The 13769-nt window shown below is 27.4% G+C and overlaps 1 protein-coding gene across 4 annotated transcripts in view; it reads left to right on the top strand.

The window, feature by feature from the left end:
* LOC139096510 (pseudouridylate synthase RPUSD2-like) overlaps positions 1-13769 on the top strand; it is a 93857-nt gene that overhangs the window by 42331 nt on the left and 37757 nt on the right. For 3 of the 4 annotated variants that reach the window (XM_070648238.1, XM_070648239.1, XM_070648237.1), the window contains exon 2: positions 4910-5779. The exons of the other annotated variant lie outside the window; for it this stretch is intronic. In XM_070648238.1, coding sequence (XP_070504339.1) covers positions 5264-5779 — 516 coding nt within the window. In that variant the 5' untranslated portion in view covers positions 4910-5263. The remainder of the gene's footprint in view (positions 1-4909; positions 5780-13769) is intronic. 4 annotated transcript variants of the gene reach the window in all.

Raw genomic sequence — 13769 nt, 5'->3', positions numbered from 1 at the left:
AAAAAGTCCTAAAATCTAGTGTGTGAAAAGACAAAAAGGCAAATCAACTGCAATATGTTGCTGTATGTTATTTTATCTATGGCCGTATAAACATTTTGTTATTATTTTTTTATGTGTGACAAGGGAACAGAAAAAAGGCTAATAAAGAAGAAGAAAAAGGAAAAAAATGTATGTTCGGAATAGAACAACATGGTACCGATGATGACTAGTATGACTGAGTAGAGTAGCAAACACAAGTTTTTTTTCCTTTCTTATTGTTCGCCTCCATTATGGCATAAAATTAGCATTATTGCTTTATGTTTTATATCATGGAATGGTGGAAAAGAAATTTATAAGGCAAGAAAATAATTTCAAAAAAATTTTTTGGCCAAAAAATGGACGAAGCGCATTTTACTGGAATTTATAAGTTTAAAAATTTTAAACATTTGTTTTGTAATTTTTATAACAATAGATTTCTTAAAAAATTAATATTTTTGTCGTAAAAATTCCTTCTTTCCTTGAAAATATGTTGAGAAAATTCTTATGAATGAGTACATGTAAGTGTGTTAGAGATGAACAAAAGGAAAATGATATTTTTATTTAAATAACCATGATAACAAGTTGATTCATTCATACAAAATTATGACTTTGTATGCATGAGTATTACTTTGTGTGGCATAAAAAAGATGATGATGATGTGGTAACACATAAATCATTTAATGAATTATACTTCCATTTCTTATTACTATAAATATAAAATTTTGATAAATAGAATATTAAAGAAATTTCCCGTTTAAAGGAAGAATGAGAAAAAAATCTTTTTCAGAAGAATTCCAGTTTCTTCTTTGAAAATAAATTCTTGAGAAAATGGGAAAAACAATATCATGTTTTTTGACCATTTCAGTGACTTATTAATAAGGATATACGTTCTATCTATAGAAAAAGGCATAGAAAATAATTTGAAATTTAAAACACTTGTATATATGTTCGCCTACGAAATCTGCCTTGCAATGTTTCATGCTTTTTGATAACAAAAGATTTCTTCACAATGCTACCTTGAAGTGCTAAAAATAGTCTTTTCATATGATTTCAAGCTTTCCTTAAAATATAACCCTCCTCAGACATTTCATTTGGATCCAGATGAAGCAGTTTTTTCTACCACCAAATATATATATGATAAAATAACCCTTCAAACTATCCATAAAGCTTGAAAATTATTCCAAAATGTCTCTTCATGTAAATAAAGCTAAAGAAACACATAAAAAAATTAAAGTATGAAAAAATTCGAGGGTTAAAAAGTTATTTCACTTTACCTTATTGTACTTGTTTTCTTCCATAGCATATATGTATGCATATGTATGTACCACAAATATTTAATCACGAAACCTTTCTGATTAATTCAAAGTGACATCATTTCCCATACTTTTTCTCTCGATTTGCGCGCTTTTCTTGCTTTTACTTAACATATGAATGAAAAAGAATGAAGAAAGAAAACGTCAAGGGGAGTGAGGTTAACATCAACACAAAAAATACAAAATAAAATGTTTCCATACATTAAGTATACGAAAGTGTCAGTAGAAGCATACAAAATATTATTTTTTCTTCATGCTTTTCATTTTAATATATATCAACAAATTGCTTGAATAATACGAGTCATAAAAGACATTAACCATTGCGTTGAGCTATTAATACGGATTAGAAACAGTCTTTGTCAGCTTACTTTATTCTTGTTACCTAAAACTTCTATTACGGATAAGAATAAAAATGGAAAAAATCCGCTAATGTTTATGGAAGATGCCTGTCAATAGGTTGCATGAAAGCAAAAATAAGGACATTTAACGGGTCTTTGAATTTTCTTCCTTTTTGCTTTGGGGATGACATCACATTTTTTTTGTTAGACATTTAATTTTAATTTGAAAAGAAAATTACGACCGTCTGTAAAAATTGGCATTTAGAAGTAATTTCTTCTTCTATTTGTTGAATATTTTTGAAGGAAGTAAGGCAACCGAAGAATGAGGGTTAAATTATTAAATTGTTCTTTTCTGTAGATTTGGAGGTTTATTTTTGAAAGCAATTGCAATAATATTCTAAAAACAGTTTTAATTAGTTCAAAAGGAAAATTATTTAATATGAGTTTAAACTTTTTAGTTCTGCAATAAAGAAAGCAAGACTTATTTTACTGTTTACATAGAAAAAGAAGAAAATATAATATCGATTGTAAGCAAAATCGAAATCAAATGTTGTCATGACACTTTTCTTTTTTATTTCTCTTATTTTTATTTCATTAAATAACCAACACTTGTTCATTATTGAATTAATTTCATTTCATTTGTTTCTTGCTGCTTCTTCCATTTACCTCATGTTGCTTCATATTCTTCTGCACATAATGCGAAAGATAATGAGAAAAAAAAACAAAAATGACACAAAAAAATTTATATTTTCGTTCTCCTGTTTTGTGTGTAAAACAATTTAACCGAAAATGGCTTTTGAGTGTCATGATATTGTCCGTCTTTATGAGATTCTTTATACTTCTTACATTTCTATGTTCTTTTTTGCTCTTTTCATTTTTTATTTCATTAAATTTTCGTTTATTTCTTTTTCATTTGCTGTTGCTTTTCTTATAGCAATAATTTAAAAAGACCGGAAAACTATTTAAACAATGTTGTCGCTATTGCTTGAGTACTGTTTAAAAATGTTTTGTGATTCCAGTGGTCAAAACGCTAAAAATATTTCAATTCTGTCTTAAAGCAACTCGAGATTTTTAATTTATGTTATCGTGATTTACATTAGTTTAGCTATTTAGATGTTTCATAATTCTGCCTTCTTTAAAAAATTACGTTAGAAATAATAATGACGAATTTAACAGCAACATAATACAAAAAGCTAAAATGAAGCAAGTTGTCAGTCGAACACATGAAAAAGCTTAAAATATGCAGACGTGAAAAACTGGGAAAATGAGAAATTATTTACACTTTATGACTTTGAAAAGAGCACGTTCATAAGATTTTAAAACATGTATAAATAGGGAGAAAACTCAAGGTACAAAGAAGTGCTTAATTGGTTGTGTAGCAGAACGATCAACTTAAAGGGAGGGTAAAAAAGAGAATATTTTTTTTTTTTTTTAATATTTAACATGTAAATTCGAGTAAATGTTTTAAAATTCTTCTTAATTCTTCAATATAAGTTTTGTTGAAAAGCTTTTCAAATTCTTAGTTTTTAAAGAATATCTAATTTTATATATTGCAAATCACATTCTAATTTTTTGATTTGAATACAGTTCTTAACATAGTATACAGCTTTTAATTTTCATATAAAAGAGCAGCCAAAAAACATGCACACAAACAAAATTCCTTGAATATTAATTGAAAGTCACTTTTACTTGTTGTTTATGCTGTTCGCATTTTCATTTTTACAATTGTAATTTCGTAACACGCTTGTCTCGCTTGTTCATTAGATGTTTCCCGTTTCCGTTCTCCGAAATGAGAAATAATAAGAATTTACATCTACATGAGTTGCTACGTAAAACATAAGCTATGGTTTATTCCATTGCCATCACTTGAAACAATTGCATTTTGTAGCTCTATGTCGTTTTAATTAAGGTTGTTTGAATTAATTATTAATTATTTTTCATAAAGAATAATGTGTGTTTATAAAATGAGGATATGAGTTTCAATGAAAATAAGGGCTAAAAAGTCTCGAACAAAACTGTTTGATCAATTTTGTAAATAATTTAAATTGATATCAGTTAAAAAGCAAAAGATTAATTACTCCCGACAGCATCAGTAGCATTTTTTTTATAAGTTATATCATACTCAAAAGACCTACAGTTATAAAAACATTGTATTGATATCACTAAAAATAGTTATAGGGAATATGTATGAATGAATGACATCGAGTATTTCAAATTAATAGTCAATTTAAGTGAACATACATCAACCAAATGACATTCAATTATGGGTAATAACGTATTTCAATTGAAAATAATCATTTAGCATGTTCTTTACTATGGAATAATATTTGTGTGAGTGTAGAGATAAGAGAATATTTTTCAAGTCGATCACATGATAATAACTGATGTAGTGTCTTTCATCATTCATTGTTTGTAGTGTTTCTTGTTTCATGATTTTCCTTCTTTCAATTTTGAGCAACTAATGTAACATTCTGTCCCAAAGAAATGAGAAATGTTGTTTTTTCTGCTCCCTTCTCAAAAATAAGAAGTTTACACAATTTTATGTCTAACAAGATATTTCAATTTATATGTACTTCGAAATTTTTTTGCTGTTTCCTTTAAAGAATGAGCAAATAAAAAATAAGAAGTTGAAGGTGTCAATTGATAAGAATGACAAAATATTTTTTAAGACAAATTGTTGACGTGGGCGCAACAAGTGTATAGTTCATATGTTTTAAAAATGTATATATTTTTTGTGCATAAAATTAATTCAAAATTCTTAAAATTGAAATAAAATTCAAACATCGCAAATTCATACATTTAATTTTCTTATCAAATGCACAAATTGTTTTGCAAATTACATTGCTTGTTCAGCAATTACTTTCAATTTCTTTATCAATGATCGTTATCATCATCAGTTTTTTCATTTGTGTAAGTGTAAAAAAAATTAAATGGACTTAAAAAAAATAATATTAGCTGAGCTGATCAGACAAATTAAATGAATTAATATGCAATATTTATGAATTTTAGTCCCAAAATAAGTATAATATTCAATTAACGTGCAAAAATTAGGTATGATCATACTTTAAGTGACATAAGTTGAGTTTAATCATCTCGTTGCATCACAAAAATATAAAATAAAAAAAGAAAACCATACAGAAACAGAGTTAAAGAGAAATGTGAAAAAGAGAAAAAGCATTTAACATTTTTTTCTTCATTTTTTTCGTTACTACATGAAATTCTTTCTGGTTTTTTGAATAGAATAATTCACCAAGGAGCTATAAAAGATCATACATCTATTTTTCTAATTAAAGCTAAAAGATAAAGAATATAGTGTATTGTGTGCTGTTTAGTTGATTTGTGTACAAAATAAGAAATATAGAAAAAATAAATAAAATTTAAAAAGGCATTAAGTGGAAAAAGAAAACAAGATAATAAGCTTCAAACAGCAATAATAATAAATAAAAAAAGATAAAAGTGTTGAAAAAATAAAATTACTTATTTTTCATACCAGAAGCAAAGCTCAATAAGTCAAGATCAGCAATTAGAGCTGAAAAGCTTCAGAACAGTGATTGGATCAGTAATTTTTTTTACACATAATCAAAATAATATAAAATGCAGCATCATCCTGGCTCGTGGTATTTAGGCCCATGGGGCGTTCCTTTACAAAAAATGTTGGCAGTGCCATTTAATCCTGCAGCAGCCGGATATCAACCATCTCAAATATCTGGCGCTGCTGTTGCACAAACCACATCTCAAGGACCACCGCAACAAGCACAAAGTCAACAACCATCACATCCATATTCTGCTGCAGCACATCATCATCCTTTGCATCAAGCCATGCATCATAATCATGCAGCTGCTGCCATTCATCAACAGTTGAATCAACAATTACATCCAGCAGCTGCTGCAGCAATGTTCACGCCATTGACATTAAGAAGTTTTGTTACTCATCCTCATTTAAATTTGAGTCAACAACAAATACCGACTGGAGCTCAACCACAACAACCAATAACAAGTCAGACGCAATCACAATTAACTGCATTAAACTTAAATAATGTCGGCGTTGTGCCTGTTCGACAAACGACCACACCAACTAATACTCCTGGAATAATTTTGCCTATGCGAAAGGTAAATTTTAACTACTTTTTTTTTAATATTATGTCTTAAAGATCATGATCCTAACAAAATATTTTAGTTAGATTTGATTCAATTCAATCAATCTTGGATGGGCCGTGACCCAATCCCAACACATTACGGATATGTTCACGCATTTTTTTTTTTTTTGAAGCGACGGCTGTTTTTATAATGCCAAAATCTAATTAGCTCTTCAATTTCAAATCTGGTTTTTTGTTTATAATGTAAAATATCAGTATATAAAAAAATCTCATTAAAAAAATATGAAATTTTAAGGTTATTTCTTAATTACTTAACATTCAGCAATGATTGATGTTTCCGTTTAAAATTTACAAGTATAATAAAAAATATTCAATAAATTTTATTAAGGATATTTTGAATAAAAGATATATCTATATTATAAACACCCAATTCCTTTGCTGATACAAGAACGGAAGCCATGTGAAGCCGTGTGAAGCCATGTGAAGCCAAAAATTGTTGAAATGTGACTGTCCGTGTAAGCCAAAAATTGAGTATCAGGTTGTTGTAATAATTATGCCAAGCTTTTTGATAATTGAAAAAAAAATTGAAGCTTGCCCCCTATTTTTTTTCATTCATGTCTTGAAATACGTATGATTCACTGTACTCTAGTTTACAAATCGCATTCTAACAGATAAAATCTTAATTGATTTCCCAAAACAACGACAATTTTTTTCTTTAAAATTTAAATAAACATGTTAGAGATACGAGAAAATTAATATTTAATAACGTAATGACACATTTTTTTTTCCAAATTTTTCACTTTTGCACAGTAAAGTGGAATCAGAACCACCCTTTTGTTGACATTACTTCCTTTGTTTTTTATTTGCTTCCGTTTTACAAAGCTTTTCATTTATATGTATAAATTCACTTCAGTTGTTCCAAATTTGCTTTTTTCCTCATGTTAGCTGTACATGATTTTTCTAAGATTAGGTGAATCACAGATACCTAAAAATATGAAAAAATTATTATTTCTTTCCTTTCTTCCAAAACAATACTTTTGATTACAATCCCTTTTTCTAAACTATCTATACTATCTTTAAAACCTCCTCCTACATACAATTCTGATGTTCAACATATAAATTTACAATCATTTTCAACATCAAACTGAAGTTGCTTCAACATTGAAGTTTGAATTTTTTTCAATCGATTCAAGCCTTATGGCATCATCAGTAAAAATAATTCTGATCGATAACAGAGAGGATGAGGAAAAGCTAGAACAGGAGATTTAACTTGACTTTAAGCAAAGGCAAATAACAAACAAAAATTTTGGAAGTAAAATAACCTTTAGGGACTTTTCCCAGTCAGTATTCTTTCGTATTTTTATGCACAGAGTAAAATTAATGAACCGTACTCAACGCTAAATTGCTTTACTTTTCATTTCATTCCTTTATACTATATAAACATCATGAAATTTCAAAATTAAAAGGAAATTTAAATTGAGTATAAAAATCCACAATCCAAAAAAATGTATCTTTCGTTATTTTTACTTATTTAAACTTGCTTAGAATTATTTATCTGTTTACTCATGACTCAGATGCTGTTGCCATTCACAAGCTTCGCATAATTCCGTACCGGAAGGAGACTTGAAGTAAAATTTTGCGAGAGATGTATTTGTTATTCAGAAAAATTTAAAGCTTTAACGGAAAGATATTATTTGTTTAAAACTTTTAACGATTAATCTATCAATCTAGTAAATGCTTAAAAATGACTATTACAAATTTATTATAACACAATTTATTATAATAGCTGTTTAATACTCAAATTCATCAAGGCGTTTAACAAATTTTATTCACTTTAAACAAAATTGACTAAACCAACCAAATGAATCATGATGCAAGAAAAAGAGAAGATTATTATAATCATAATAATGAGCGAGAGAAAAAACGTATAAAGAGAAAAATATACTTCATATGAATGAATGGATTTAAAGTTGCGTTTTGGCGTTAGGCGATACAAAACAAATGTTTCATTAACTTTTATTGCTCAACATACACTATACTATATTTTTTAAATTCATCTTTATTTTCTTATTCTCGCAACATTGAGCGAGTAACCTTCATGTGCTTTTCAATCTCTAAATTTGTTAAAGCCTTGAAGTTTTCCGTGTTGATTATATTTGAAAAAATGTGATGAGCATTTGTTTATGTCATCTTGAAGTGAATAATTTGACAATTAAAAATGACTATATTCATACTTCCATTAGATAATTAAAAATTACATAGCATTAATTATATACGATTTTTAAATATTAAAATCCTGAATATTTTATTTAAAAGAAGACAAAAAATATTCAGAATTTATCCAAAAAAATAATATCTCTTTGATCATAATTCTCTAGATAATATTTAAATCTTTGAACATCGCTTCAAGTTTCATAATTCCAAACTAAAGTAAATTTATCTAATAGCTTTATTTTTAGGATATTTTCAAGTGATTAATTTCAATATTAATAAAAATCGATTTCATTCAAGCTCATTTTTCCTATTTTATTCCCAATTTCGACTTACTGTATGACTGCTTGTACAGAAAAATTTAAAAAGAAAAATTAAATTTATTACAAATTACCTGCTGTGCTGTCTTGGTGGGATTTATCTAGAGTTGGTTATTAGTTTTGAAACTAAAATACAGTTTCAATGTAAACATTGAATTCATACATTCAAATATAATCAAATTAATAAGTCCATTAACTCTTTGATTAAGTTCTTTCATGACTTAATTAAAACTTATTACTATGAACAATGTTTAGGAGAATCAAGAATTTTGAATTGTATAATATTTTTTCTTTTAACATATTTAGTTTTTAACTTAAATTTCCTGCATACATATGAATTTAAAAATTATAGGAATTTTCTAAGAATTTTTTTCGATTCTCCTTTTTTGCGCATCACACGGTTGAAAGAAATATTAAACAAAAATAAATTTTCATGTTTTGATTTTGGCAGCAAAATTAGAAATAAATACGAGAATAACTTTTTTCAAAAAAAAAAAAATTAATTAGAAAAAACAACAAAAGGGAATCAAGTCCGCCTTTAAGTCCGCCTTTGGTTCTCATTAAACTTTTAGCGATGAACTTTGTTGTGGCATATTAAATAAACATAAAATTATAAGACATTATAAAGAGCAAGTGAAAAATATTTCAGACAGTGGCTCGTTACTTTTTTCCCACAAAAGATCTTTTATAGCGCGCCTAGCACTAGTATCAAGTTTGTGTCATTAATTTTAAAATTATACACGACCTCAGGCATGGCATTTTTGCTTTTTTTGCTTAGACTGATTTATAAGTATGTGTTTTTTTTCTTTAAACATCTTCTTATTATTACCAAAAATTCCAACGTTTTATGTGGATAAGATATTCTAATCAATTTATTATTGCTAAAAGCTTTCTTTGAAATGTTATTCTACATAAATTATTCCTAAAGTTTTCTAATTAAATGAATACGTTTTTAATAAAATTGCAAATTTGAGTTAGATATCTAAATGATACACATAAACAAATAATTAACTTCTTTAACTTTATATTGTTAACGAAAATTCCACAGAGCCAAAACTTTTTTACGTTGTTGCAATATCAGGTCGTTAGTAACAAAACATCATGTGAATGATGGACACATAATAAATAGAAATATGCGGGCTACTAAAAATTTGCGAATATTATGAGTAAAGTAAGAAAAAAAAGGAGAATAAAATTGGAATTTTATAAACGTCGACAGACTTGGAATTTATTTCAGATATAAACAACGAGCGATGATGCTGATGATTATGATGAGAAGATTTATTGATATTCATCGTACCTTGTTGGAAATCATGGCGCACTTTTTCAAGTTTCTTGAGTCAATTTTTCTCCACTTAAATATTTAACAGAATTGCTTTTATTCGTGCAGCTACTTCAATATCTTGTCCAAGTTGACCTTCTCCGTCTTACACAAAGTGGAAAATAATAAATTTGCTTTATCATTTAAATGTTTCATGTAAAAAAATTCACGGTACCAGACTCGATTGTTTGTTTCACGTCAGGTAAACTTCTTCATTTACACACACTTTTTTATGATGGAGAGAATGGTAAAAACAGACAGTCATAATTAACATGCGGATTTTTTTTTTCTGATGGGACTTTTTATAAAGTGAATTTATAAAACAAATTATGAACCATGATTAGCACAGGTGATAAAGACTAACTAAGAAAACCAGAAAAATGAAGAAAAGAGGATTTTAAGTACTCATTTAAAAATAAAAATACTAATTGGATTAATTGTCCATAATAATAAATGATATGCTTTTAGTTGCTTATTTCTTAATAATCTCAGTCTGAGTTCTATTTTAAATTCGTGAAAAAGTCAAATTCTCGCGTTACGTAACAAGTGAACGGCCCCTTATACTTTCGAATTAGATTTATTGCAATATTTTCATACGTTTTTATCGTCTCTTTGACATTTTGTTTAATTCTCTTCTGGGACCAAAAGCACTTTAAGAAAATAGAAAAGTAGACAAAAGAGTGTGTTTGGATTATGTGATGAAATTAATAATTTATAAACCACATGTTTTTTGTTATTACTTATAAAAACAGCAGACATTAGATGACAAAAATTCATAAAAGTAAGGAATGAAATTTCAACAATGAAACTTTATTGTTTGATATTTTCTTCTTTTATGCTATTCTTTTCAAAATCGCATTTTAAATGAAGCATTCTGTCAAGATTATATGAAGAAATTAAAAAAGTTACAGCAGCATCCATCAACAGAGACAAGTTATTTTTCTATGTAACATAAATTTAATCTGTGTCAAGTTCAGCACAACAAAGATTGAATGTTATTTTATGAATATTTAAGGATAATAATGCTATTTTTCAGTAAAATGTCTAATAAGAATTTTGAAAATTTCATGCAATTTACTTTGGCTATTTTTGAAGAAATCGAGTTTTAGTTAATTTGTTCTAAACTTTGATAAAATTAATTTTTCCTTGGTATTGAACATTAAAAGTAGTCATAACATAGCCATAGCCCCATTTTCATTTGAAAAAATGCCTTGAAAAATGAGAGAAATTTCCATTTCCTTTCATGACTTTTTTATGACTTTGGCGCATTATGAAATTTATTCGTTTAGTTTAGCTTTATCGTTACTCATTTCTCCATCCATAAATTGAGAGCTTTGTGTTTGCTTGCGATATGCACTATGCTGTAAATAATATATTATATGAGAAGCTACAAGTTTTCTTCATGCCATATATCTCACGCACTCGTTCTTATTCTCTCTCCATCATTTCTCTTTCATCTTCTTTTCCTTCTTAGCATGGAATGTCTATTATATAATTTTATTCGGCATTTTCAGCGCATTTTTGAAACTTGTTTCACAAAGATAACTTAATAAAGCACATTGTTCGTTCATTCGGGTCAGTAAGATCTCTTAAACTCCTATTTTAATAGCTCAATTTCATCTAGTTATTAACGCGTTAGACACTTAATAAATTAGAACAACTCTCTTAATATGATAGTTTATGAATGTCTGATTTCATTTTTGGATCTTGTTTTGTTGACTAAATGCGTTGAAGTGACTAAGTGACTCGATAAAATCGAGCACTTTTACAATTTTTTTTATTCTTTTTATTTCTTACTTTTTCACCTTCAATGTCGTGCACTGACTGTTACATATATTTTGAGCAAGAGCATGTATAATGATAGCTTGAATTTACAGTACAATTACTTATTCACTTACTTTAACTTTGGACAATGGATAAAATAAATTATGCGTTTTGGATAATGCGATGATTTTACATACGAGTTTTTGTTGTTCTACTATTTAGCTCCGCTGTTGTTTCAATGTAATTCATTGAGGTGAATGTAAATGACATGAATTAAAAGGTAGATTTGCTTATTGAATGGATTAATCGTTTACGTAATGACATGTTTAAAGATTTATTACTTGAGTGACTATTGAAAAGTAAATTATTATAAATAACTATTAAAATTAATCATGTGAATATCTATCAATTATTATAATTATTTAAGCTAAAATAAATAATTTGAAAGACTCTAAAATAACGAACTGGAACATTACATCATCAAACTATACAAAAACTAAATTGAAATAATAAAATACAATAAACGTAAATAAATCTGAGACAATTGTAAATGCTTCTAACATGTGCAATCAGTGAAAGTTTTATTCTATTTCTCGCCTTTCTTTGTTAATACTTTTCTTCAAAGATATTTTCCTTCTTTTCTCGTATTTTATGCCGTTGAAATAAAAATGTCTGTTAAAGAAAAAAGTTGTTAAAGTATCTGATAGTGCTAAGATTGTGTGCTTACCAGGGGTGTTTTCAGGGGAAATGATCATTTCTTTTCTCTTCTCAATATAACCAATTCGTGAAAGCTCATTCACTTTTTAAGCAAAAACAATGTTGTAAAAAGTTTTAAGTTTAAATTTATTTCAAAGTCTGAATTTTTTTTTTTGTTTCTGATTTGAAAAAAAATCTTAAGAGAATCTTTTAATTTGGTTCTAGAATTGAACTAATTTTTCTAAATAAATCATTTGGCCCATTTTTTACCTCTGAAATATTTTTCTACTCGTTTAGCCATAACGAACGCTTTGCCATCGTTTCAATAATATACGATTATGTGAATAGAATACAATGAATGTACAAAAGCAAATGGGTAATATATTTAGTTAAGATATGATTTTTTGTAGTATTAACTGTTTGCCCTAGAACAAGCCCAAGTTTGATGCAAAAAAAATTAAATATTCAAAAATAAGTTGTTTTAAAACGAAATTCAACCATATTTTGACTAAATTATATCATAGGTTTTATTTAGAATTGCGATATCATGCCGACATATTTCAGCCACACCGAGATTATACCTGCTACTGATGTTATTAATATTAAAATACATAAACGATGTTCATTGCCAAATATATCTACTCATACATTTGTATACATAACTGCCCCAATTACTGTTAGTATTTTTGATGATGTTCTTTTGCAAGGAAAATTGTTGCTATATGAAGGGCGGTTCCTGACACTGATATAGAGAATGGGTAATAAAGCTTTATATTGTCAATAAATAACAGACTTGTTTTTCGTTTAATGTAGGAAAAGTATGTCGAAATTACCACATATATATATATATATATATATTTGGAAAAAAAAATTTCAATGGATAATTTATAAACACACTTATGTTTTAATAAAAAGTAAAAGCATAAAGGATTTCAAGATTAATATTAATTTTGAAAATGAGAATAAAAATCTACTATCATTTTTCGAAAATTATGGGGCGCCATGTGAGCGCATATGGTAGCTAGTTCGATAGAACTAAATAATTTTTGAGGAGTGGATTTGTTCAAAAAGCTTCGTTAAGCATCACTTTACTTTTACATTTTCACTTTTCATATGCTAAATTGAAATCTAATCGATAAGTGGGGAACATTTTACATGGCATAATTGAAAATTGAGAAAAAATAATTGCGTTGATTTTTAAATCAATATTTCTTTGCACCCTATAATTTTTGAAATATTAAATCCATTATCCGAAATTATTGTTCGTGATATGGCAATTTTCAATTTCAAATGTAGAATTTTTAAAGTACAAAATATGTTTCTTTTTTTGTCTGAGTTTTGTTAATTGAATCACATCATAACAACGGCAACAGTCATTTTTTCATAAGCACACAATCATTTTAATTGAACGATTAAACGCTACTTAAATCTAATTTCGATTCCAAAAATTTTATAATTAAATTACTTGAATGATATTAATCCTTCATCAAATGATCGTTGCGCATCACAAAATAATACAATATCAACTTCATGCAATTTCAACTCGATTACTTGATTTTAACTGAATGAATTTCCCACAAGTCATCAATTAATAAAAATGAAATTCAATCCTTTTTTTTTATTCGCGATTTCACTTTCAATGATCACTTCCTCGTGAAGAGGATACAATTAAAGGGAATGAATTATTCACA

Source organism: Chironomus tepperi, unplaced genomic scaffold (assembly GCF_022539635.2).
Source record: "Chironomus tepperi strain 1889 unplaced genomic scaffold, CSIRO-AGI_Ctep_v1 contig_393, whole genome shotgun sequence".
Taxonomy (NCBI): domain Eukaryota; kingdom Metazoa; phylum Arthropoda; class Insecta; order Diptera; family Chironomidae; genus Chironomus; species Chironomus tepperi.
Note: the sequence above shows the minus strand (reverse complement) of the source record. Positions and strands in the feature narration are given on the sequence as shown.